This window comes from Coturnix japonica, chromosome 3, assembly GCF_001577835.2.
Source record: "Coturnix japonica isolate 7356 chromosome 3, Coturnix japonica 2.1, whole genome shotgun sequence".
NCBI lineage: Eukaryota > Metazoa > Chordata > Aves > Galliformes > Phasianidae > Coturnix > Coturnix japonica.
This window is the reverse complement of record NC_029518.1, coordinates 12,717,453-12,745,083: the sequence shown is the minus strand read 5'-3', so window position 1 is coordinate 12,745,083 and position 27,631 is coordinate 12,717,453. Positions and strand designations below refer to the sequence as shown.

Below are 27,631 nucleotides of genomic sequence, written 5' to 3'. Positions count from 1 at the left end.
TTTCATTCTGAATGCGCACTCAGACCCTCAGAAGAAAAATGTACTACCCAGCATCACTACTTCTAGACCTGGGAGCCACCCAATTCAGTGTTGTTCAATGGCTGCAAAGAGTTGGGGGCTGACAAATCAAGCACAAAAATCAAGACAGTCACAGTTGCACTGTAAGGAAGTTAGTGTCATGTTTCCTCTATAAAAAAAAGAGCTTAAAAGTAATTTTCAGAACTTGATTGGATTTCCTCCTGTAGTATTCCACCTGTTCATTTTCATAGGAATAATTTCAAACTCTCACATAATGAGACAGGAGCAGCTAATTAAGTAGTAGAACATAAAACAAACTAAGGCTTTTTTTGATACCACTCTCCCTTGGAATTACATCAAGAAATTGATGAAGTGGCAAATAAAAGCTGACCTGCAGATCACCCAATCTGAGCTGCAGTTCTACTCCATGCCAAAAAGCAGTTCAGGAAACTCACGTTTTGAGAATGAATTTGAGTGTGTACTGGATCCTGCCGTTGTTCACACTGTCCACATACACTGACGCAATGGTTCCTGGTAGTCACAAAACACCACTTCAGCCTCCAGCACACCTGGCCTTGAGGCCTATTTCTTCAGCAATGACTGCTCCCTGTGTGCTCTGAGAAACCATTTAGACTTGTTAGCTTCTTCACATTAGCAGGGACACATCAACAAGTTCCAGAGAGAGCCAGTACACTGTTTGACTGTTAGAAGACTGGATTACTCAAGAGGGGCAAAACCTGATGCAGAGGCAACAGTCACCAATGGTTCAAAGCTACACTGTTTTGCTCAGCAGCCTCCATTGACCCAGCTGCATTTTGTACTTACACAAGTTCACTGCTCAGCTGACAGTTACTACCACGAAAAGATCAATCCAGGTGCTTCTCCAAACAGAGAATGTAAAGGTCCATTTTCTCAAGAGTTTGAGAAGTCTTCACAAGCAAGCTGCAAGCTTTTACTAATACTGATCTCCTGACTAAAAATGAGTTGTTAATCAAACAAATAAGCCATCTACACACTGAAAAAACTGAGAACTGCAGTAGGATCAGAAATATAAATTCATATGAAATTTCAGTAAAAATATCCATAGAATAAATCTGCGAAACTTTAATATAAAAGATTCTGTATGACATTTCAGTGAAGACAGCCCACAGAGCAAGTGTTGCCCAGAACAGGCGCAGCATATACAGCATTCCAAGACTTGTACACACATTTCACACAAATCTCTAGGACAGCAGTTGTGAAAGGCTGCATTTCTAGCCTCTTTAAAAAGGAACCCACTGGATTTTTTTGAGTGACTTGACTTCATGAATTCATATTCAGACCCATCAAGGACTGGTTTTTAAAGTGGCACATGCAAAATTTACATTGGCTCTCAAAAATCTTCAGTCATGTTTTACATATAGCTCTAGTTTTCAAGCCTCACGTTTAACAGCTTTATCCTTAACCAAAATGTTCTGAACAGCGCTCAGAGCAGCTTCTCCATGGACATTTTGACTATACTGAGATTGCAGGAACTTCCATTAAATAAAAAACACACATCAATCTTAACAGAGGACAGATGACAGAACACTCATCTTGCACAAGATGTTCATACCGACTTTAAAGGCAACATAATGATCAAATACTACAGTAATATCTACTAAGTACCGCATCTGTATGATTCAGCTGAAATGCATCTTAGTGGAGAGCAGCTGACTCTAGAACATACACTGACACTGCATGCTTACTGTACAGTGGCTACACTTTGGCTTAACAGAAAGACCTTTACAGAGCATGCTACTTCTTAGTTGTCTGCCAGACACAATATTACAATTCAGCAATGGTCTGTAATACCACGCTACAACATTTTCTTGCAAACGTTAAGTCAAGCTGAAGATTAGAGTTTAGAATAGGAACTGCTATGCAACCATTTAAGCATAACTTGCTGAACTCTGGAATAAGATAGTGCTATACATGTCAAATACAGTCAAACCCAAGTTAGCATACTTCCTAATTTATTCATAAAAAACATAGGACCAATGACATGCAGGTTATATTGTTTGAGAAGCCTTAGAAGCTTCCAATTAGTGACACCCAGATTCACAAGGAAGACCTACAAAGAGATGTACTGCTGTCACTTGCTGCCTGCTTACTTAATCTCTTCACATCAGAGTGATCTGGTAGTCTGGCTCATTACAATGGAAAATACAGACATCATTTCAAATAATCCATACATAACAGAGATACACAAAAACAAGAACTGTAAATTAAGACTACAGACAATCGAACAACAGTTTCTGATCTTTTTGACATCTTCTCAGAAACCGTGCACCTGCTCAGACAAGGTGTCACTTCTGTGGGGTTTTTGTTCTTAAAAAGAAAAAAAAAATACCAAGGACAGCACAATGGAATACAACACTTGTGAGAACACCTCATTCATATCAACATTCAAAAAGCCCAAATACCTGATCCTGAGCATACACAGGACGTAACACTTAATACTTCTTTAATATATCATATTCTCAGCAGTGTAAGACAAAGCCACTGGGAGGAATAAGGATGTTCCGTATTTTTCAAAGTTTGGAGCATCTCTAAACAGACAGAGAGAAATTCAGATGACTGGCTCTACATTATTAAAGAAGTAGAAAGAAACTGAATGAAGTTTAATACTTACATATTCTTTCTGACACATTACAAATGTCACAATGCCCTACACAGTTTAAAATGTTTTCTTCTGTACACAAAGGCATCGCTGTCATCAACCTATGTTGGATGCGGTTCTTCCATATTCCTCAGCATGAAGAAGCTTTGGACCCATGATTGAAAGGATACATCAGTTCTTATCTTAGACAAGCCCAAGTAACACCAGTCCCCAGTCATCTCACAAAATACGCTCAAGTCTCATTTGCATTTTAGATAATGAAAAAAGCAAATATGTCCTAGAAATGACAAAACTGTGCTCTGTGCTCTTACACAGTTTTTCCCTCTACAGCAGCTACAAATATTTAAGTTTTGCAAATACGTGCTTAGTTTGACCTTTAAAAAAAAAATAATTAAATCTATCTGAACTGACATGGAGTCCTGCAGCCTGTGAGATTCTACAGCTTCTTAATTACATGGAAGAATACATAGATAACACAAAACAACTGCTCACTTTATAGTGCAACTGTATTGCCTCCACATATGCGAAAGCATATTTACATATCTCCACTACTGGAGAATGAGATTCAAGTCCAACTCAGCACGCTCCATAAAAAATTGTATTTAATATATGCAGAGTAATATTATCTGTTACAGTTGTATAAAGAAAATTTTAAACTTTCTACTATATGGTTCCAAGACACAATATGCAACAGTTAAGCTCAGCTTTCTTTGTAAAGTTGAGTAAATATGCTCTCTTATGAGCATTAAAAGTCAAATTTCAAGACAAATTGGCCCTAATAATATCAGTCTCAAAGGAAACTAGATTTTTGCACTTGCAACTTCTCTTCTAGTAAGAGAAATGATTTCATCTGATTACTCTTTATTCTAGATGAAATTCATGCACATTAGCAAGTTTTATGCAATATAAAAAAAAGTTAATCTTAAGATACATCTTATGCACATGAGATTACATGTCAAATTAGGAACATTCACGATCTCACTGTAAATATTCTTTACCTAAAAAGCCATTAACCAAGTCAACCAAAGGAGGAAAATACAGATACCATTAATGACTTAGTTTGCTAATCATATCTAATGTTGTCTACCCGGCAAGCCATTTTCACTTTATATAGTTTGATATACATTTACCTTGATGAAAGTAGCAAAACCAAAAGCTTCTCCTTGCTTTTCATCCCTGACCCCCCCTTTTCCTAATGTGCTGAATCTAGTAACAAAGTAGAAAAGTGACAAAGGTGAACCCTTAAGTGCCCCCTCAATTAATACCACCACCACAGCACTTTGAGCTCTGCCAAAGCCACTCTGAGGTGGAAACAGCAGAAATGCACTGCATGTGCCAAGCCTGTGTTGGGGAGGAAATACACAATTCTATGGCTGCAAAAAGAGCACTTCTTGCTACAGTCTCCAAAGAAAAGAGTCATGCTTTGGCAGAAGTTTTCCCTGACCAAACTAATTTCTTTTAAATCTCTTTTACAAATATATTTAAGCATCTAGCTGTCATTCTTCATGGGCCTGAAGCTTTTGATTATTCAAACTTCTTGGGTCAGAAAAAAACAACCCAACAAAAAACAACAGCTGACAAGCCTAAGCTGTGCAGCAAGCCTCTGAATTACCACAGTCTGAAAAAAATCTGGGGCTACACAAACCAGGGCACAAAGCAAAGGACACCGCATGATATACTTTCAAAATAAATGTTAAAGAAAGATAGAAAGGTGCTTCAGTTGAAAGCAATAAAAATAAATCAATTGTATACAATGTCTTTAAACAGAAGACTAGTAAAAGAATCTCCTTCCACTGCTCTATTGCTGATCCAGTGCTTGTGTGGCTTTAGGAAAAAATTAACATTCAGACAGATAAGTCACAGGCCTTCCAAGCTACTTAAGAATTCAAAGTCCTTGCCTTGTTTAGGTCAGTGCTGAGACTCCATCACCCCCTTTTCCCTTACAAGTCTACAAAAACATAATAACGCTCACTTTGATTGTCATGGCTGAAGTTATACAATACACAGCATATACACCTATAAAAAAACCTCAGTGAATAATTACTAGTTTAAAAGAAAAAGAAAAGCCTGCTAAAAGAGCAGAGGTTTTCCGTAAACACAAGTGATAAATCAAGTGTAAGCTTCAGCTTCAGACCCAGGGTCTGATACTTCTTTGGTCCAAGTGTATAAAATACGCCCCAGAAACTACAGTCCATGATCAGCCACCTGACTTCGACGCTGTCTTACTGAGCTTTCAGTCTCTGAATCAGCCAAAGGCTGCTCGTTCAAGTCTTCCATTTCTTCTTCTTCACCTGATTCTTTTCCAAGTGCCAAGTCCTCTTCAGAGTCATCAACACTTGAATTTGGTGCATCTTCTCCTTCTGAGAGATCTTTTACCTCTGCAGCCTCTTCTGCATCATCTGCAGAAAGCTCTGTGGCCTCCTCCGGTTCTTCCAACACTGCATTCTCTGCATTCTCCATATTCTCCTTTGTAATTACCTCTAAACAAAAGAGTTTCAAATGAAGTTAGACTGATATTCAGAACACTGTCTTTTAAAGGTACACTATTACACATGCGAAATACATCAGGTACATCACAATGTATTACAACTCTAAAATATTCACAAACTTCACTGAAAACTTTTGTATAGAACTGTTTTTTTCCCCTTATTTTCCAGTTCTTTCAAATAAACCTTCCGTAGTCTTTCTCTTCCATTATCATTTGTTTTACTTGCTTATCAGGCCGAAAGCTTTCAAACGGTTCCACAGGGTTACAAACTAAAGACAGGACAGGTTGCTTGGCTCCATGAGAGCCATCAGACATCATTACTAAACAGATCAGTGACAAAATGACAGCAGTCAGCTCTGTCAGGTAACACCAGCTGCTGGGTCAGTAAACCAACTGAATAGCAGACTGTAGCAGTACACTTAATATGCAGTAATTTTGCATATTAAAGAATCTTAAATCTGTCTAAAGTCTTACTGGCAAGTGTCACAGATGCATCTTCTTACACAGCAAACACAGATGTACATAACTACTAAATAAACTTTTAATTACAGTTCCATTTTGACACCATCTGATAGCACAACTGTGCCACGAGGAGTTCTAGAACTTCACAGACATCTTGACAGCAGGCTCAGTTCTGTGTGCAAGCTTTTGCCTCCCACTCCCTAGGGAGCAGAATGCTGCTCTGAAGCCCCTCTCAGTGGGCATCAGCAAGATGCACCTCTTCTTTTTATTTGAAGGAGATGCAGCACCCCACACCACATATTATTTCCTTTAAGATTAGTGAGTAACATTCAAATTTCAGTGGGAAATTTAGTTTCATATGTGGTGAGGGAGGGGTTAAAAAAAAAGACAACACCTAATCACCAGAAGCCTAACTTTCCTACCTTCCCCCATGCACTAAGAAACAGCCTTGTGTACAAATCTTTACCCATATGAAGCTCATACAGGGAGTCTCAAAGACTCAATACTGCAACAAAGTCTGATCTGCGGCTAATGATAAATTGCAGTCCGAGTTCCTCGATTGTTAGTTTATTATTCTTGCAGTATCAAGTTTGATTTGATTCTCTTTCCTTCTTTACCCTTCTTTCCACAATACAGATAGAGAATTGTATAGATCCAGAATATTCCCAAGGCAACAGAGAGTATATAACAGGACACAGAAGTATCCTACCAAAGCAAATCACTTTTACATTTAAGCAACAGATCTAACAAAGATGTAGCTACACAAAATAAACAAAACCCGGTATATTTATTTAAGAACCTGTCATTTTGAAAGCCTTTAGCCACTTGACAGCTGTGTAAGAAAGAAACAATGCTGTTTTTTGGTGGTGTTGGGTTTCTTTGTTGTTATTCCCTAGACTTTCCTCCAAGCAGATGTTCTTATTGATATTTCAGACATATGAATTCTTGTCACTGAGTGATTAAAGTGCATACTTGGATTTACTGACTGAGACTTAAGGGCCTGACAACACATTGCCCTCCCTCCTACAAGTACACATTCTTACCAGATGTTTCGTTTCTGTAATTCGACTTCGATGGACAAAGGCAGTCTGAAATCAAAACCAGCATCTGGGTAAAGGGTGGAGAAAAAAAAGCCTCAGTTAACAAACACACACTTCATTCCAGCAGCCCCTACACTGTTTTGTTTGTACCTGATGTAAAAATATAATCGGCAAGCTGGTGATAAGAAGAAATAGCGTGACTTGGGATACATCGTTACTCATCTTCCATCACCTTATTACTGCACTGGTTCTGGGTTCATTTATTTTCTCTACTTCAGAGACTTTCAATATACTTTCACTTCAGACTATCTTCACTGGCAGAAGCTCTTAAAAAGGGAACTTGACAGAAAAGATTAGTGTGCTATAATTTGAATAGCAAAGTATTCTTAACAGCATGTAATTTTAGATACTCAGATGAACAAAGATGAGTTCTTTTCCATAACTTGAAACGTGCTAAAACCTGCTGAACAGCAAGATGTTGCTGAGAGAACAAGTGATAAATGATGGGCCTTTCCACCATCACAGATACGATAATTCACTCACCAAGTCTGGATTTTTTTCTTTATGCTAAAAAAAGTCAATTGAATTTGACAGGATCTCAAGAACAACTTCAGAAAAAAAATGCAACATCCATCCATCCATCCCTTGCTGGATCTACATTGAGAGCTTTAACACTTTATACAATAAATATTAACTGCTTTGTAGCTTTGGCTTTTAAAATTGAAAGTAACATTACTGTCTCATTCAACTTCAAGTTCCAACTGCAAGAACACCAACAGATCTTTCTGAAAGTGTCATGGCAAACAAAGAAATTCAGTGGTAAGAAAGCCCTTGACAAATACTATGTCTAAATATTTTTCTAGTCGTCTTCATAGCTTTAATGAAGAAATTCCTATTTTATTACTCATCCTTTTAGATAAAGTCTAGAAAGTTGTATTATCTGGCTCAAGGCAAGAGCCGTCTGGAGGAGCTTAATTAATAATCTGAGGGAAAAAGTGCAAGCTCTGTATCTGAACGAATATTGTTTCCCACTCCATAGTTCCTGCCTCCTATCTCCTTGAATTTATTCAGAAATGAAATGCTTAGCATCTTCAGAAGAGATTCTCAGAACCAGTTGAGGATATTCATTGTATTTCATACTCCAGAAATCTTCATGGCCAAGATTTTCTACACCTTAGCATGTTATGCAGATCTGACTCACTGTCTCCCCAACATACATAAAGCACTTTAATCTTCCACATTCGATTCTGTCTTATGGTTTTGGCTCTTTGCTAGAGCAGCCTACATACAATCAAAACACAAAGAAAGACCTTTCTCTCATTGCCATACTTTAAGAATAGTACAAATGAAATAGAAGAAACAAATGATACAGTGTTAGAACTATATTTACATCACAAAAAGTGTTAGAAGAGGTTGCAATATTGACTTTTTTTTTCCCCAACTTTTTTCCAGTCTGGGAGAGTTAGGTCATTGTTTGCTTGGTTTATTTTACAGTATGGGTTTTGTTTTTTTTTTTTGTGGAGTGGGAGCCTTTCTTGTGTTTTTGTTTGGGTTTTAGGTAAGTGGGAAAACAATTAAAAGAACTCAACACAGCCATTTGCTTCTAGTTACCTTGATTTGTGTTCATTTGTTGATGAATTAAAATCTAGAAAGATGCAGCTGTTTTAATTGTACAATAAAACATACATCAGTACTGCATATATTACATATAATAAAGTGTCTTTGCCTAAAGACACAAACACTGTATTGAAATAACAGTTTATAAACGTTCGTTACACAACTTCAGTTTATTTCATCAGTATTTGGGCTGAAGGGCAACAATCCAAGTGCCCAAAACAACTGCATGGAATAGCAATTTAGCAGCTAGTTAAGAACAGTTAGGCTCATGGCTGGTTTAACAAGTTTGGCAGTTGCAGTATATGCACCAGACCATTAATTTGTGCAAAATTCATGTTCCTATCTGTATCTCCTTTTCCAGCTTGCTTTCTCTTTTAATGCTGAGATTAGAGAGTCCCAGCATTCAAGTATTCCAAAAGAAAGTGATTTCAACTACACAGGTAAAGCAACTTTGAGTTTCTTCCCCACTAACATAACCCCCAGGGTTCAGGATACAGCTCTGAACTTTAACATAGAGCTTTCTTTGAAAAACCTTTCCGATGCTTTGAAGATTCATATTAATGCATTAGTTCTGGCTAATAAGATGTTAGATTTTTCCAATTCCTGACCAAGACTTAAAGAAAAAGATCACAGAAGGAAGCCTGTTTACTGAAGAGTGATCTGTAACCACAACATTAGCGTCCTGAAAATAGAGTAAGTCAATTAAAACCCCCTAAATCCTCAAAGCCTTTCAGATTTTTGTCCTTTCATTTTGAGTAGCAGTACAGCACCATACTTGCATTGCTAACTCCCACTAATAGACTCCCATTTCAGCTAATAAAAAAATCCCTCCATAAAAGCCTGTTTTAAGGAGCTGGAGTCTCTACATCTTTCTGACCACACACATGCAACCCTGAAGTCTTTAACAAGAAAGAACAATGTAAGTACACTGGTTTGTTGTATGGACTAAGCGAACATAAACTGAAGAATAAGTTTAACAAATAGGCCAAATTACCTGAGTGAACAGCCCTAACCTTTACCAGAAGTAGGCAATAACACTAGCCAGTCAATCTGCAGTACTGAATACTTCAGGATTTCAATTGTATACAAATTAAAAAGCAATTTAGAACCAGGTACTGCATTATAACTTATTAGCAAAGTTTTTGGTACCGTTGCCCTTCTCCACACCCCCCTCCAGGTTACTAATATTTCTAGGTAACTAAGAAATTAATACACTTCCTTACCAAACCCAGGAACAGGCCAATCAGTAAGGTAGCCAAGATGAAGACTGCGTAAGACATCCAAACATGAAATCCAAGAGTGTCAGTGAGGTAGTTATGAATTTGCTGAAAATGAGAAGGTATTTATTAACTTCATACCAAGCAACACATGTGATTTTTATTCTGCTGAGACCATTACATAAATCAGCACCTAATTAAGACCCTACACAACAGTATTCATATATACACACACACCAAACTCTTTTCACACAAGCCCTAGCCATCCTTTAAAAATAAAGTTCAGTGTGACAACTAAGTATACGATTAAATCTTCCTTTTGCTTGACTGAATTTTTCATGTTAATTGTGCTGCAGGTAAGCACATGGAATCTTGCTACATGTAGATGCAGGAGAAATACTCAGAGCATAGAATGTATTACAGCATTCTAGAGTTCTATATATTTCTGGAAGTACTTAAGTGAAATTAACAGGTCAGATGTACCCATGGCATAAACCTGTACACCTGACTGTCACAGAAAACAAATGAAGGCATTTTAAACAAAGATACTTTCGAAGTTAAACATTCCCAAACCAAAAAAGCAACAATTCAAAGCAGTTGTTATTTTATATCCACTGCACAAGCCCATCACCAACCAAAAGACTCCATACAGAGCTTTGTCCTCATAATTACACCTGGGAAACAGAGTGGCAGACACCACTGTACAAAGATCGAAACACACTTAAACTTGGGAATTCATTCATTAAGTAAAACAGAGCAATTTCTTTCTTATTCAAACTCTTAAGAGCTGAAGAGTCACTTATACTATACAGATACTAAGGAAGTTGTTTCTTTTTTTCCAGAGAAAAATCAGACTGCAACATCAAGATTTCTTCGAAAGTTTGAATAGGAGGGTTCAATTTCATATTCATCTGCTTGAACTAAGCATCATATCAAATAGAACAGTCCAATAGGAAGTCAATTATAACATCACATCTCTTTCAAGAGTACATCCATTAGAAAACAAACCACAAACATTTACAGAAGCTTTAATATTCTCAAGTCCAAGATTCATCTCTCTCTCCTCTCCTTAATATCAGAAGCGCATCCAACATTTACTGAAGCATATGCAAGGATAGCACAGCAAAAAGAGTAAGGAAATGGTCGGTTGAAATATCCATCTGAGTATAAAGCAAATTAGAGAAAGTTCCTTCTCAGAGTATTTAATCTTTCAGGAAGGAAATTAGACAAGGACAACATTACACATAAGAGAAATAACAGATGGCTATAAAGTAGCAAGTATTACAATAGCAAGACTTTAGCTACAGATAGTCTTTCAATCTTAGCTACAGTTGATGATTGTGAGAAAGAGCATGTTTCCTGGCCAGAATCAGAAAGGACTGAAACTCTTCAGTATTTGTGTACTGCAGGGAAAAATATCATCCAAATGAAGCATCTCAAAATAAGTTTTATAAATTCAAAACACACTCCAGTGTATGTTAAGTGTTTCTCTCTCGATCATTTTCTACTGTCCAATCTTTCTCTAACATAATTTTGTTGGTAGTTTGAAATACAGATGCAGAATAAACACTTTCAGTATCGATGATAATCTTTATTATCAAACCACCACCTTTTGGTTCAGAGCCTGTTGGTACTGCAGAACTTCTAACACAAAAATACTACACATCAACTGTATTTTAAATATAAGGAAAATTTAAGTCTCATAAAAAGATACAAAAAACATTCAACTACATTTTGACTTCTAAACATAGTATTATTTTAAGCGTGAAGGTGTGGGTGGTACGGAATATATTACCATGTAGTTACTTACCCTGATACACCCAGAGAGATGAAATAGTCCTGCCATACCATGCATCCTAAAACACGATGAAAAGGGAAAAAAAAGGTTCTAGGATAAATAAGATTTAAGATATACAAAAAACTGCACAGAAACCAAGAAAAAATATTCTTCCTATAGACTTCTGATAACTTCTGAAGGAAGCTAACACAAATTATGTTTTCCCTACATTACATTCATTTAAGCTGGCTCAGTACAAAGCACTGGAACAATGATTTGAGAAAGCATTCAAATTTAATCACAGAAGTTCCCACAGTTCAGGTTTGAGCATCTTTCCCACACCTCACAGCAGTATGCAGCTCTGTAGCTCCTTACCCTATTACTAAATATTGTATAACCACTGGATTTTTCATTTGAGTTTAGACAATAGGTTCAGTCAAAATGAAATGCAGGGCACGCATACCTTTGTTTCATCTTTTACAACATGCAAGCAGTCTACACAATTTCAAAGGAAATCAAATACCCCAGAAATAATGGATACTATGTAAGTATTATGCTATCTCCTATTCCAAAGAAAGACACAAAATTTCTTTCAAACAAATAAATAAGAAAGTGTTGCAGCTAAATGCTTCTGCCACGAGCAGACAGAAATCAAATAATCATTTGTATAAATGTGCATTTGCTTTCAGTGCTTAGGAGATAGAACTGGCACTTACGTAATGCTCAGTGGCTGTACTTTCTTCCCCCCTTTTATACATTTTCAGAGACAGTGTATACAAACCTCAGCAGGCATGAACAAAATCAAATGCACAAAAGAAACCTTCTTCTGAAGGTGAGAAAATGCAAAAGGAGGCTGTTGATACAGACTGCTTCTGCAAAGCCTATTTGTCTAGGGTATAAAGGCTTTTTGTCTTTCAACAGTCAACATAGCACCCTTAATGAATACTAAGTTTTAACATTTGTTAATAAAAACAAAGAATTACATTATAGAAGATGGAGACTTCCATCCTGCTACGGGCTCCACAGCTTCCCATTTTTTCTCCAAAATGTAACTTTGAAGATCTTCCAATGTCCGTGAGCCTCGGTATCTGCGAAATACTCCATCATTCGCACTAAAAATCATAAATACAAATTAATATAAACAGCGCTTTAGCTCTATGGTAAAAATACAATCTATTCCTAAGTTCCCCTTCCCCCCCCCCCCCAAAAAAAAAACCAACAACAAAACAAAACCAAAATTGACATACAGCAATTTGACATGGCCAGAAAGCTGAACACCTACATAATTTCAGTGTTTCAAAACTTACCTGATAGCTAGTTGCAGTTTTCCCACCAGAATTAGTTTCTGCTGTTTATTAAAATTGCTTTCATATTCACTCCACAGTGAATACAAAACATATGAAGTAATAACCCATTTTTACATACCTTTTTGTATTAGAAAAATCTATCTATACACTCACACAAATACATACGTACATGTAAGGCTAGTATCGTGTCTTAAAGGGTTCTCTATAGGATGTAACCCTTTACTGAAGAGACACAGACACAGCTTTTGTGATTTGTTTCCAGCAGTATCGGTAACAATGGAACACAGTAAAACCACGTATGTTAAAGAAGTCCTCTGATGAGAACTTCGTTACTGTAATTAAAGCTGTAAGCAACAACGGGAACTGACACTGAAAGACAATACTCCTTCATTGTCATCTATTTTCCAGCATTACAGTGTAAAACAAGTGGCCAGAAGGATACAACTGCAACATACTGGGACCAAGTCATCAGATTAAGAATTCAGTAGTAACAGAAGCAGTACTACACAATTAGTAAAAAGCTTCTGTACTATTTTAAATGAGGCCTGGACAGTCAATTATTAAAATGAGAAACTGCAGTGATTCACTTCCATAAGGTCAAGTATTTCTGCTTACAGATAACCAGGTTTCTAGATGTCAATAAATGTCAACTAGCATCAGCTCTTATAAGTTATTAAACAACATTTTCTGACTGAAAAAGCATTGCTTATTTAGGTACAAAATCATTTGCAGGAAAAACCTTCCACCATAAGTTAAAAATACATATTTTATGTCCAGTAAACGCACTGAGAGCATGAGAAATGTTTTTTAATAAATACTCAAAATTCTCTAATTTAGTCAGTCATTACACCTTCCATACCACTGTACAAATGGGACAGAAAAGAGACTGTGCGTAGAAACAATTTTTTCCTGTATGATACTTACTGGTAGATTGTAGGAAGTGTTGTGACAAAGAAACGACCACTCAATCCTACAAATGAAGAAGAAACACAGTTATGTGAAACTGAAAATTTCCCAACATTCTGACTTACCTATAAATACCTACAGATCTGTATTTGCACACTAGAAAGCAAACTGCACAGCTTTTACCACTGCTTTGTATAAACAAGTTTACAGTTGAATCTTCAGAACTGCTACAAACTAACACATACAAAAAACTGTTGCCAAATCAAGTAAAAATATTTACCTTGAAGAAAAACATTTGCTAGATTTTCCTACACAGAATCCGCTCATGAATATTTGCACACTGCTGAATGTTTTGACCAGGCAGACCAGTAACGCAGGCTTCCAATCAAAAGGAAAAAGAGCCACTAAAAATATGCACCTCTATTTCAGGATCCCAAGTGCTTATGTGTGTGTCCAGTCTGATCCAGATGACCACTAGAAAGTTGAACTGTTAATGACTGTAACAATGAGAACAGTGCCCTACTAACTCTGGCCCCAATTTCATTTCATTTCATCCTCTAGTTATTTTAAATGATTTAGAGCTGCACATTTAAGACTGCCTGTGCTTAAGCCATTAAATAAAGTAATCTCATTTGCTTGTTTGTTTCTTCCAAATAATCCTCATACACTGCACAACCGATTTGTTCTGGTATCCGTAGGAAGACGATTTATCTCACAAACACGACTGTAGCAAGACAGTATTTTGGATTTTTCTAGGTTCTTAACCTTCCTTCCCATACGTTATTCCTACCTACATAAATAGAAGTGCTATGCTAACATACTGATAATAAAGCTTGGGATTTCTCATCATTCTATTCCGTAAAATATTAAATGTTTCTTCCATGAGAGTAATTTTTCATCTCATCCAGAAGGGTGGCTCACATCAGCATTTTGGGTAAACATAAGAGATGGCAGAACAGGCAAAAAAAAAGGGTTGAAGCAGGGATTCATAAGGGCAGGGATTCATAAGGCTGGCTAGAAGCAATACCTACACTGAGATCAGGTGTTGCACTAATTTACGAGTACCACACTTAACAGTCACAACATAACAAAACTTACAGGACAAATTCTTCAAATGATCAAGATAAATCTCCAAATCACCAAAAATCAGCTGTGAGGAGAAAAATGTTCAGAGTTTTTTGACTTTGTATTCAGTAATGCTACAGAGTAATAGGTGCAAGTACACCCAGAATCACTGCAGTGTTTGGTACGCCAATGGAGATCTCCCAGTCCATAGACTCACCGCAAGAGTCAGCTGTGAGATAGAAAGCTCCCAAACATCTGATAAGCAGGTTGTCTGTAACACTCAACTAAGGACAGTTGTCAAGTGAAGATATCACTCTCTCCCTGCTTCCATGATGGACAAGTGTCAGGGCTACTTGACACTACCGCTCCCTGACAATTAGGAAAGCCTGCAAGATGGAAGAAGTTGCCTCAAAAACTGCAATATTCAACACAATCAACTTAAAGACTGCAGAGCAAGAAATGAAATATATGATGCAATCTATTTTGGAAAAAATAGACTTCAGAGGTTATCAATCCCTAGGTATACAGTTTAACTCTTTTAGTAAGAGCTGAATGCCTCCATATAAAGTTCCAACATAAGGAAGACAGGACAAATCACTTATTTAACTTCCCCTTTTGTAAAGCTCTGGACTATTTTCCAAGGAACTGAGTCACTAGTTAGTTTTCTGCACCAGGAAGTTGGTAGCAGCAAGGTACTTCAGTGAGAATATCTGTCTATAGAAACAAAGGGAACCAGACTGAACTAAGTCAGGTATTATTAAAATTTCAGTACTAATTATTCCTGTACTGTAAACCCCCCTATAGAACAACAACAACAAAAAAAATCCCCTAATTTTTAAAAATCAAACCAAGCACAAACTTCTTTAACATTCCAAGAAGGCATCTTCTTCTCAATTTTTCTGCATTCATCTTTTATTGCTGTGGGGGGCAGGATGGTGGGAAATCTTATAAAACAGTTTCAAGCTGTGGCAGCAAAAAGAAAGATAAAGTAAACAAAAAATGCAAGCATAACGGTAGAATTAATCAAGCAGAAAGCAGAGCAGCACAAGAAAAAACTAAGTGGAAAGCCATGAAGACCATAACAAGCTTAAGAGCAGAGAAAGTTAAGGGAATACTGAAAAACTCCAATATTCTAATGAGGGATAGTCAGGCAAATGAAATAGCCAGCTTAAATCCCTCTTATCTGTAACCTATCCCTGAGCAAGCATCAGTGGTCTTACAAAGAACAATTAAGTATATAAGCCAAAGTCTGTTGGCAAAATGTACTGAAGCATCCTAAAAATACACTTGGAAAGTTTTTTTGCATATTTAATACACTGCCTTAAATTAGCAAAATCAGATGTGAGTCGCTTCAGTGAGCTACAAATGACACTGCAAATTGCTTTGGCACATGCCTAATACAAACTTTAACTGGCTAATAGTTTTAACCGGAAGTTAGACATGTATTTACAAATCTAAATCCAGCATATGCCATTATATTGTCAGCAGAAAAGTAAGAACAGGAAAAAAAAAAAAAACCCTAACAGCTTTGGTACTTGTCACCCCCCAAAAATACACAGAGTATGCAGAAGCTATCTGAAAATACCACTGCTTTCAATGAACAAGTATTCCAAGAAGATTAGGTATTGGAGATCCAAGAAATCTTGTTTTAGAAAGTGGTGGTAAACACTGAGACTGAGAATTTAAAGGCACTGCAGATACAGAGAACTCTGAAATCCAGGAGCATCTCCATTACTTGCTCTTAAAATAATGAATGTTTCAATAGAAGTGACAAGGAAAGTACTTAAGTACTTTGAGATCGGTGTGTCAAGTGACTGAAACATGTTGTAAATCCATCAAGCATTGCTTCATTGTGTAGCAAATGTAATTAAGCACCTTGAATGGTTACTTTGCCCTACAGAGTTCTGAAGTGTTACTTAAAGCAAACCCACATACAGGTAGTGTTTTTTCCCTTATTTTATGTATCTCCAACTACTTTCTTCCGGCAAGTGAAAAACAGGAGATAGGGCACTTAAAGCACAAGAACTGAAAGAAAGACCAAAGCACAAGGCTATAGTAAAAATACCTCAGTTACTTCAGAGAGATTCCAAAGGAACCTGCATACCTTCAAAACTACATCAACACAAAAAGGTCAAATCTGTAATAAGTCTTTGTTTTTCAATTTAAGAATCTACAGCCTTCCTACTCTGTGCCGAACAGGATATTGCAGGTATATTATGCACACACTGGCATGAATGCATCATTTTGGCCAGTTCTTTAACTCACAGAAATCAAACACCTTCAGAGGACAAGACTCTGAGCACTATTAAAAATTCAAATATTTGAGGAACTTTTAATTAGAAGTCACACCTAAAACCTTCAGTACTTCACATCACTCAAAAGTCAGATAAATTCAGACCCAAAGCAAACTTCAAATACACAGGCCCTCCAGTTCACAACATAATCATTCCAGTTCTTTACTGGGAAGAATAATGTCTTCAAATCACAAATATTTTATTGTCAAAGCCTCATTTTGGGACTGCATTTCTAAGCTGATCACAGTGAAACTCCATAACCAAGACTGAAATCCCAAACTTGAGTAACACCTAAGCAAAGAACCTCTAATTGGGAGACAATTAGAAGATTGGATTTGGGATTACAATGGATCCTCACTCACAGTCTTAACTCCAGAGTAAGCACTGCTTTGTTAATGTGAAGAAGCAGAAATAGGCTATAAATTTTATTTACGTAAAAACTGTTCATTTCCAAACTCACCTTCATTGACCCATTATTAATTTTTATACACACTACAGGCAAGCCCAACAGCAAGAGGTCAGTGTGTCAGTACACAGTTTACACAAACACATTCAAAACTTTGAAAGGAATCACTACGGCAGGAACAAGTTTGTATTTATGCTTCAGTGAACTGGCAGGAAATTGCTTTTATAAACATTTGCATGCATGCATCAAAACAGGAAAAAACACTGCACTTTAAAATCATTAATACAATTGAACAAAACAAACAAACAATATCATAATGCAAATTATTACAAGCTTATTCAAGCCAGCTCGCACTGTGGTTGTGGTACTGTGCTCTGGAACACAGAAATTGGAAGCTACAGAATTGGATTCCTCTGCAGAGAGTTTGGAGAGGAATGAGACGGGCAACAGCTTCCAATGAAGAAGATTAAAATAGGGAGTAAGCCTCTTTTAGTACAATATGAAGCCTGATCACTGCCCCAGTTTTAATTTCTTCAAATCAACCATATAAACACTTAGCCTCACATACATGAGCTATGGGGAGATGCAAAACGGTGATAATGTTATTTTGGTTTAGAAGCCTCTATTCCTTACTCGTCTGCTAACCCAGGTACTCTGTTAAAATAAAATGTGCATTCAGATACTGACACTTAATCCTCTTATTAAAAAAAAAGTCTATATACCATACCTGGCTCTTGAGTAACATCCACCTTTCCCACAGTGATATCCAACTTCTCACTTTCTTTGGCAAAGCTCTCCCATATCAATTCAATCTGTTGACAAGCTGGACACCAAGGAGCATAGCTGGAGAGGGAAGGGAAATAGGTTACAATATTAGAATACTTTCATATGTATACATTCAAATTGATTTACCATACAAAGAAAATACAAACAGATCAATCACAGGAAAAAAATATAGATTTTCATAATGAAGTCTATTGAATAAGGTAATCAAGTAGTTTTGCATCAAACAATGCACTTCTTAATATTACTAGAGCAAACAATTTTTCTCATACTCAGGGAAATTTATATCAGACATTATTTATTCTATTTGCATAGAAAAATAAATCTATTTTCATGGCAGCACTCTGAATTATTAAAACCAGGCTGCCCTCTGGAATGGTATCATTCAATTTAGCATTCTGTATTGATTTCCCACACCTCTGTACCTCTAGAAATTGCATTTGCCTCAGCCTGCTACTCAATACATCAGAGCATGCCCTTTTCGATAGTGCTCTTTAGAGATTTAAAGAAAGTTCACATTAAATGCCTACCGTTCGCACTGTTTTGCCTTTCCTCAGGATTAATTTAAAGTAAGATAAGAACACGTTTGAGAAGTTGAGTTTTATACACTATTACAGCATTAAAACCATTAAAATCAAGTTTGACACTGACTGATATTATCAATACAGAGATAGAACAGCTGATTTTAAAGTCTAAGTCAGAAAACATTTACATTTTGATAGAAACCCATTTGCCATCTTCGTGTACTTTGCCTTAACAAGACTGATAAAGCACATGTCAAGCTTCTGCAGTTTGCAATGTTTAGTTATATAGGCATATTAAGCATATATATATGTGCTATGCCTAGTTTTTCTGTGAGCCACAGCTAACTTTAATTGACTAGGGACCAGAATGTATATGTTTCTAATATTTTAAAAGGTAAGGAAGCAAAATCAGTTCACCTAGAGATACTATTTGTTACAGTACTCAATACATATTGTTGCAAGTTAGCAACATGACACAGGGTTCTCATGCCAGGAAGATTTCTTTATTGCTGTGATGATCATAATGTTGTGTATCTCTACTTATTCTTCTAAGCAAGCCTTTTATATTCTAACACACACATTCAGTACATTTCCACTAACAATCCATTGGCTAGAAAGCAAGCAAGTTCCATAACAAGCAGAGAGCTTATCTTATGCCTAGGTACAAAACACCCCTGTTTATTCAGACCTTCTGTCTCCTTTCCAGAGCCTCATTATCATCAGCAAGTCAACATTCAACGAGGCTGAGCTGACCTCTCCATCTCCTACAACACAACCACATTTCTCATTCACTCTATAAAGAGGAAATTTCTTCATGGGCTGAGTTCAATACCTGTAATAGCCCACACACCCAAATGTACTCTGACCCGGGACCTCTACCAGGGACTGCCTCACCCCTTTGGTCTGACTGCCAGAGCTGCTGTCCAGCTCAAATAGATGCACCTCTTATTGCCTCGTGGTCTTCTAACCACACAGAATCACAGAATGACCCGGGTTGGAAGGGACCTCAAGGATCATGTAGTTCCAACCCCCCTGCCTGGCAGGGCCACCAAACATACACCTTTACTAGATCAGGTTGCCCAGGGCCCCGTCCAACCTGGCCTTGAACACCTCCAAGGACGGGGCATCCACAACCTCCCTGGGCAGCCTGTTCCAGGGCCTAACCACTCTCCTAGTGAAGAACCTCCCCCTAACATCCAACCTAAATCTTCCCTCTTTTAACTTAAAACCACTTCCCCATGCCCTGCCAGGACACCAGGAACACTTACTCTCTGAAGCCAAAAATGTTTCACATGAATAAAAAACCCTGAAATGATTTCTCATGGATGAGACAGAATCAAGCTTCCTCAGCAATTATTAGTATTAAACCTAGTATTGTAGTGTTTGTGAAACAGCATTTTTTAGGAGTACATCTAAAAAAGTACACATATCTAATTGTGCCAAGAAACAGCTTGACACTATTGTTGAAAGGGATGCTGGAAGAAATCTCAACACATGGAGCTGCTGCCCTGTGGAGAGCTTTTACCATTAGTTTGACAGATACCATACTTTAAAAACAGGCTATATTTTATTACAATAGTTTGAGTGACAGGTAAGAAACCACATGTCAGATAATGCTACCAACGTTGCTCTAAAATTAAAGACAGAAGTTGGAATGTTTTCTTAATACAGATTCTCTGGATGAATCAAATTCATGCCATGAGATTTTCAAGATATATTGATCTTCAGCCTGCTTAAGGTATACTCCAAATACATACTTTTGTATATATATACACACAGTCTCTCTATATGTATGTATGCATATGTATAGCAGTAGGAAAGCAGATCCATGCATGTGCTAAGTAGTCCTTATTATAGTCTATCCATTCATATGAGCCAAGCACAGGTCATTTACAAAAGCAGATTCAACCTGAACTTCTCCAGTTATACTCCACAAACAAACAAGGACCATTAGCACTTCTGTACAACCAGTGTTTGGGCTGTTGCTCCTCTAGCTCTCCCTTCTGCACTAGTGGGTACGTTTAACTCTTAATATGTTGTTTGCACTGTGTCCTGTGGCCATAGTGGTGTTCCAAGAAAACAGCACTCAGGTCTTCTCAGCTTAAATCAAAGTCTACTGGAATTAAAGCCAAGACCTGGACTCTTGGTTGACAAAGGAAGTTGCCTGTAGTTTGCTGCATATTACAAAGCAATTTAAAATAAATCTGACTGAAAACACTCCACATCTATCAATTACAAATTGCCATGTTCATTATCATAAGCACATGCATATCCATGATACCTCACCTGTGGCCTTACTAGGCCTCTTATGCAGCATAGAGCTTTACAGTTTAAACATCCTCACCCATCACCTCACTGCTGTAAATAAGGCAAATGCCTATCTAATGCTCTGGGCCATTGCAACAGCAATAGATGTAAGTAGATTAAAATCGCTGTTTCAAAGAAGCCAGGTGTCTTCCCACCCCAATCCCTTACAGCACTAGAATTTTTCTACAGAGAGCATAAGAAAATCTGGAAGCAAAATATTAAGCTCTTGAAGTCAAGAAAAGCAAAGCCTATTTCCATCTCATCTACAGCTGCATTAGCTCACGCAGCAATTCACGCATTACACGGGCAGATATGAACAAGTCTTGGCTTTCAAATATCAGCAACTGCACTGATGGCTGCAACAACAACAACAAACTTGAGGTAAAATCTGTTTGAATAAGCACGCCATTCAGTCGTATCGCTAGAGGTAATTAGTAAACACAGAACAATCTGACCTAGATTTTCTGACACACAATGTGACAGACCACACCACTAGTCTTTTCCACTCTTAAGTGCTTGGCTAGGGAATTGACCAACTCACCCACCTTCAGACGTAAGTAAACGATTTGCTACCTGCCTGTTTAGTATCATTATTAGTGACTATGGACACTGAACAGATGCAACCCTGAATGCTGTTCTTTGCTTCGCTGTGATGCTTTCAGGAAGTTGCAAGAATCTACAAAGAAAGATAAAACAGCTTACAGCAATGGGCAGAGAGAAAAACAGCAAAGATGGAGATCTCCTGTTCAGTCAAGCCTATCTCCTCTCAAAACACAACTTATATGTTCCTTCCATGAAAGGCATCGTTTAAAACAAACTAAGCAATCAGCCTGATTTCAGATCAGAAGTACTATAAGAACTAGAGGCGCAATTGTTGAGACAGCTCCTCATAGAACAGTACTAATGACAACACAAAAGATATTGTTTTTATTTTGTCAAGTAGTTTTCTCACTTGCCTAACAAAAATTCTGAGCACGAAAACAAACCAATATTTAGAAAAAGTAGAGACTGTGTAACATTGAAACACAAGAATTTCATAAGTGCTCAGCCATCCACATCAGTCATAAAACCATGCAGCTGACTGACAGTTCAGATGTCCAGTAAGAAAATACTATAAAGCAATAAAACAGTTGAAAGTGGAAGTCCAAGCTTCTCTCAGACCTTAAACAGGTGAGTAAAGCAGACAGCTAATTAGTCCCATGGCAAGACTTCATTTAAACTAACTTAAGCATAAGCACCCTGGAAGCATGTAGAACAGTAGCTCTTAGACCTTTTCCATTGAAGTACTCGCCCAAAAAAGGCTGAAAATTTACATCTGTTTTTAAGATAAGGAGTACTATGAAGTGAAACTGCACTACTTGAGGATTGCTTTCTCCTTTGAACTGGGTTTCTACAGCCTTCACACTTGAAAATCCTATCATGAAATGCTGCAGCCTAAGACATCTTTCTTACTAGGGTCTAACATTAAAAGAAAAGAAAAACAAAGAAGGAAGTGAGGAAGGAAGGTACTCAACTATGCTGTAAGTCAATCAATCAATATTTCCTCAAGAAACTAAAGGGAGTACACTACCTGCAAGTGAGTAAGAGGAAAGAACTCCTGTAGATATTGCAGACTGCCAATATAGGGGAAAGCAGCAGAACTACTGTTCTTCTCAATGACATGCATTTTTTTTTCCCTTCAAATTAAACACTGAAACGTGCCAAAGGTTTAATGAGTATAGAAACAACACATTTAGGCCAGCTATTCCTCCTTCACATCTTTAATTCCTCACCTTTATATTCTGTGCACTCTCCTCATCTCCATTATTTCCATCTAACTGTGTTAATATGTGGTATTCCGCTTTTATTATTGACAACTCTAATTGAAATCATTGCAATGTTCCTCTTCTCATCTGCAGGAAGGGCTACTAAGTGCTATGCAGTGCAGTGAATTTCCTGTCCTCAGAGTCCCAAAACAAATGCTTCACAACAGTTAAGTTAGTCTGTGCAAACTGCTAAAGCCCCAGCAAACATGCTTGCAGCATTCATTACAACATTTGACAGGAACCAAATATCTCACATTCTTTCTATAACCCAATTTCTGAGGACCAACAGCATTTCTTAGGGTATGGCTGTGCTACGTTTGAACTTGAATAAGAGCTCACAAAAGCTTAAGAGATTATTTCAGAGCCACAAGCAGCGTATCTGGACTATTTCACGCAGCCCAAGCCAAGGGCTAAGCTGAAGCCAGACACTACTGCTGACTGACCAGAATGGCAATGCACTAAGATGTTGTTCTGGGAACTTTGTTTCAGAGCTAGAGCTCAACCTTACAAGCTCCTGTTGTAATCAAGGGAGCTCCCCTCCTAATCAAGGTGAAAAGCAACTGCTGGTCATTAAGCCAATGAAATTGGGTTCTCTAGGATAACATTTGAAGTGCCACCCACCGCTCATTCTACAGACTAATGAAGCATACTTTAACCTTTCAAGAACAAGATGGGAGCAAGGCCATATATATTGTAATTATTTAGCTTTCTAGCTTCAAGAATAAGAGAACTGTAAGAGTGCCATCTGCAAACCAAAAGAATACACAAATGTTCCATTCAGAAGGTTTTAGTTTATTTTTCAAAGGGACAGAGCGTTCATTTTGAAAACAGAATGTCAAACAATCTTCAAGTATTTCAGCAAACTAAGTTCCATCATTCAGTATGGTTTTGTCCTTCTGACAATAGTAAAGCATCTGCTACCAAGGATATTTCAGATTCACATTTTATCAGTTTCTATTCAGCCACTGTCTGGCAAAGGGTGAGCCAACGTTCAGTTATTAAACAAGGATTCACTCGTCATTTGGTTGCTTCCTCTCAACTCAGTCAGGTGGTCTGCAGAAGAAGCTTCATCACCAAACAGAAGCTCTAGTATTTGGCGTGGGCTGTTTTGGTTTTTCTTTCTAATTATTAATTATCTAATTATTGTGTTCAATAAATGTTTGGATGTTGTGTTGATGGATATGATTTAACTGGGAAGTATTGGTGATGGTTGGACTGGATGATCTTCTAGGTCTTTTCCAACCTTGGTAATTCTGCGATTCTGTGATTCTATTAGGACAAAGAGAAGTCTAGAAAGACAAAATACAGGACTACACTCTTACAAGTGACAGAAAGTTCCCCAATCTTACTGAGCTCTGAATCTAAGTTAATTGTTCAATAATTTATTGAATTCTAAAGTTCTTACAGTCTTTTTGCCATGCAAATGGCAACATATTCATCTAGACTTACGGCATACTCACTTAGAAGTGTAGTTTCCATAGGAGTCCATTGTTATAACTTCACCTACTAAGCAGTGGGACAATACTTTATCTACAAACTATAAGGAAATAAGTAACAGGCCTACGCTGTATGCTACACAATAAGCTAGATTTGAAAACATGATTATTGCTTATTTGTTACTACTATGGTTATCTTTACTTTTTTCCCCCTCTGAAAGCCTAAGAATTAAAACTGAAAACTGTAACCCCCATTTTCAGGCTCATGTAGCACCAGTACTTCACTGGAGGTTCCACTGAAGGGAACCAAAGTGTTTTACGTCCTGCGTGGGAACTGAAGGAGAGATTTTCCCAGTGGCAAAAACCTGGAGTGCTGTAGGATCAACAGGAGTTAATTTGTAGTCAGAGGCATAAAGACTACTAACATTTATCTACTTCAAGAAGAAGAGGAAGTTAAACTGAGATCAATCAACTGTAGAATGAGCTAAGTTTACAAATGCAAAATGCACGAGGCTGAAACACACTCAAGGACAGAGACCAGGAATTAGTATTCTATATATCCCCAGCAGACACAATATTAAAGACAAAAAGCTCCTCATGGTTGTGAGACATTATCATGCAGCTGCAAACTAGAAATAACGAAGCTTTTTGCAACGGTTTATTCCAGCATCAGACTTTCAGCACTTCAGCAAAGGTCTGCATGCTGTGATAGTAACAGCAAGCAAGAAGTGCTGTGATGTCTATTACAGACACAAAGTTATCCAGAACATTATCATCAAAATGCAGCAGTGCTGCAGTTTTGTCAGCTACAAATAACTGATTATTTTTAAGTAGTCAGTCAAGTACGTACACTTCAGCTAGGAGGGATGAAGGAAGAAAAATCCTATTACTCCTACGAATCCTGCATACAAGTTATTTCTGGCTTAAGACTCTCCATTTGTGCACCCAGGAACAAATAACAAAGATAGTGGCAACACATGGTCGTTAGCCTACGTTACATCCACAGATGGAAAAAAAAAACCAACTTTTCTTTCCTGACAGCTTTTGCATTAAAGAAGTCTTATGAAGAAAGAGCAGGTTCTCTGATCGAATGAAGTTTGATGAACAGCGCTGCAGCCTTGCCAACCCCACACAGTACAGAAGTGAATCAGTGAAGCACAGGACTCCTGTCTGCACCACCAGATCCAAGCCACATAAAAATCAGCAGAAGGCAAATCTGCTGATATGAGAACACCTGTAAGAATCATAAGAAACTAATTCTGAATCTCAAACTACTGTTCAAACACAACCAAGAATCTCAAACTTCATTCAGAAACAGCAGCATTAAGTTGGCAACCTTGTGAGATGCAAGGATTCCTTCTCAGAAGTAGGAAGTATTAGAAGCATGTCGCAGAAAGCAGCACAGAGGACCAAGTTTCTTTCCCACATGAAGCACAGTACACAAAAAACACAACCAACCTAAAGGTAATTTAGCCAATGGAGCAGCATTTCAAGCGGAGTAAAGACATACAAAGCAATTTGAACCGCTCATCATCCCAACCGCTTCTGATTTCAGTCAGTTCCTGTTTTCTTCCTTCCCCAGGGGCACGCACCAGTAGTTACTTTCTCAGAAATACAAGAAAGTTTGAGTCACCTTAAGCAGTCTATTTCCTCCCTAAGATTCACTGAGCTATATATGAACAGGCAAGTTCATAGAACTTCCACCTAGGGCCAGAACATTAGACCAGAGAGATAAATAAATACTGGATCAAAAAATAAAAATAAGACGACTCAAAATTAAACCAGCAAACCCCTGTCCCCTGCTGTCACAGTGAGTATCCCTGGGCCTCTGATCAGCCATTTCAGGATCACCTCCATCCATTCATTGATAACATGAGGTCTCCAATGAGATCCAGAGCACCAAAGCCCATGGGGAAGTGACATTCCCACCCTCTAAACTTAAACAGTTTAAACTATTCCTCCCTTTTTTTTCCCTTCTAAATACAAAAAGGCGTGCTTCCCTCCAAGCACAAAACATCACATGCTCTTCAGCAACTTTTACACCACTAGCGAAGTCAGGACATCACTGAAGTTATCCAGTAGCACTTAAAGCTCCGGCCACATCCAGCAAACCTCTCCAGCTGTCAACAGAATAAAGCATCAGCAGCGTTGAAAAATTAATGAAGCATAATGCACAACCCTTAAAGAGCAAGAACGCGAGAGCCACAGCACACCGCATTATTTACATAACACCACTCCTGCTAAGCACTGCCTGCCCAATTCAGCCTTCCAAGCTCACACAAATCTCAGTGAAAGCCCGCCCCAAACAAGCAGCACAACGTGTACTGCCTAATATTGCAAACCTAGAGGAAAAACACCCTCACCAGCACCCAACACACAGGCACAACGCGTAAATCAGTTCGAGGCCAAGTGGACTTAGCAGAGGGCACAGCAGGTGAGGGGCAGGGGGACCCCCGGGCCCAGCCTTAGGCCGCGGTTGCCTGCAGAAGGGCAGAGGCCTCCCCGGGCAGCACAGCACAGGGCCGAGGTGAGGCCGGATCCTGCGGCCGTCCCTCAAGGATCGAACCTCCTCACCCCACCCCACCCCACCCCCAGACGGGAGAGCGGCCGTTACTCACAACTCCACCATCCACTGGCCCTGCAGCACCAGGCTCCAGTTGGAGCCGCTCAGCACCTGCACGCGGCTCCGCGGCCCGCCGGGGCTGCCCACGGGCGACGAGGAGAAAAACGAAGCGGCGAGAGGACCGAACGCGACCACCAAAAGCAGAACCACACCGCCACTAGCCGCCATGTTGCCCCCGCCCGGACCAGGAAGTGAGGGCGGCCCCCGCCCAACAGCCGCCGCGGGGCGGGGCTGTGGAGGGAGCGCGAAGGGCCGCGGTTGTCGGCCGGATCGAGGGCGCTTCAATGCTTGGTCACCCTCCTGCCTGATACGGATTGCAGAGCTTCCTAAAATGTTGGCTGAAGTCTGACTGTCTTGGCTTGTGAGGAACTCCCTAAGAGGTTCTCTAGAAGTTAACAAGCTGCGTTGAGAAAACGTTTACATATGTCAGTCAGTGTGTTTAGTTTTTTCCCTGCTTGAGGATATACTAGGACTTAATAGCTCTAGCTGTTCTTCTAATGAGGCTCTTAAACATTATTCCTCTCCCTAGGAATCAAACCTTCTTGATCAAAACACTCCTTAGAGCCCCACTGTAGGTCTGGCTAGTATTTGTTGAAGCTTGAGTGAACTCAGCATTAGCATTCAAGCACAGAAGCGTAAGACAGCCCATAATCAGAAGGAGAAGCAGCTTTGGGTTTTCACAGTCCCCACAAAACTATCTGTGTAGGGAGATGGGCCCGCCTGTAGTACTACACACACTATGCAGAAGTAAAACAACAGCAGTTTTCCTCATCTGCTTCTGCACAAGGATAGGCCACGTCTCCCATTGACTCACTGGTGACTTACATTCTCAATTCGATAGGTTTTCAGAAAGCACCCACTATTACCAAAGAAGATTTTTTGTCGATCACTTCCCAGCATTGTTGAGATCCCTGC

At 38.5% G+C, this 27,631-nt stretch overlaps 1 protein-coding gene across 1 annotated transcript; it reads right to left on the bottom strand.

Annotated features, from left to right (window-relative positions):
• Positions 1 to 1,102: 1,102 nt before the first annotated feature.
• Positions 1,103 to 26,921, bottom strand: TMX4 (thioredoxin related transmembrane protein 4). The gene is made up of 8 exons (XM_015857093.2): positions 26,712 to 26,921; positions 17,966 to 18,081; positions 13,492 to 13,537; positions 12,244 to 12,372; positions 11,294 to 11,339; positions 9,490 to 9,591; positions 6,653 to 6,716; positions 1,103 to 5,139 (listed from the first exon to the last, which is right to left on the bottom strand). The coding sequence occupies exons 1-8, from the start codon at positions 26,882 to 26,884 to the stop codon at positions 4,844 to 4,846; spliced, it is 972 nt and encodes a 323-aa protein (XP_015712579.1). The 5' UTR covers positions 26,885 to 26,921; the 3' UTR covers positions 1,103 to 4,843.
• Positions 26,922 to 27,631: the final 710 nt, after the last annotated feature.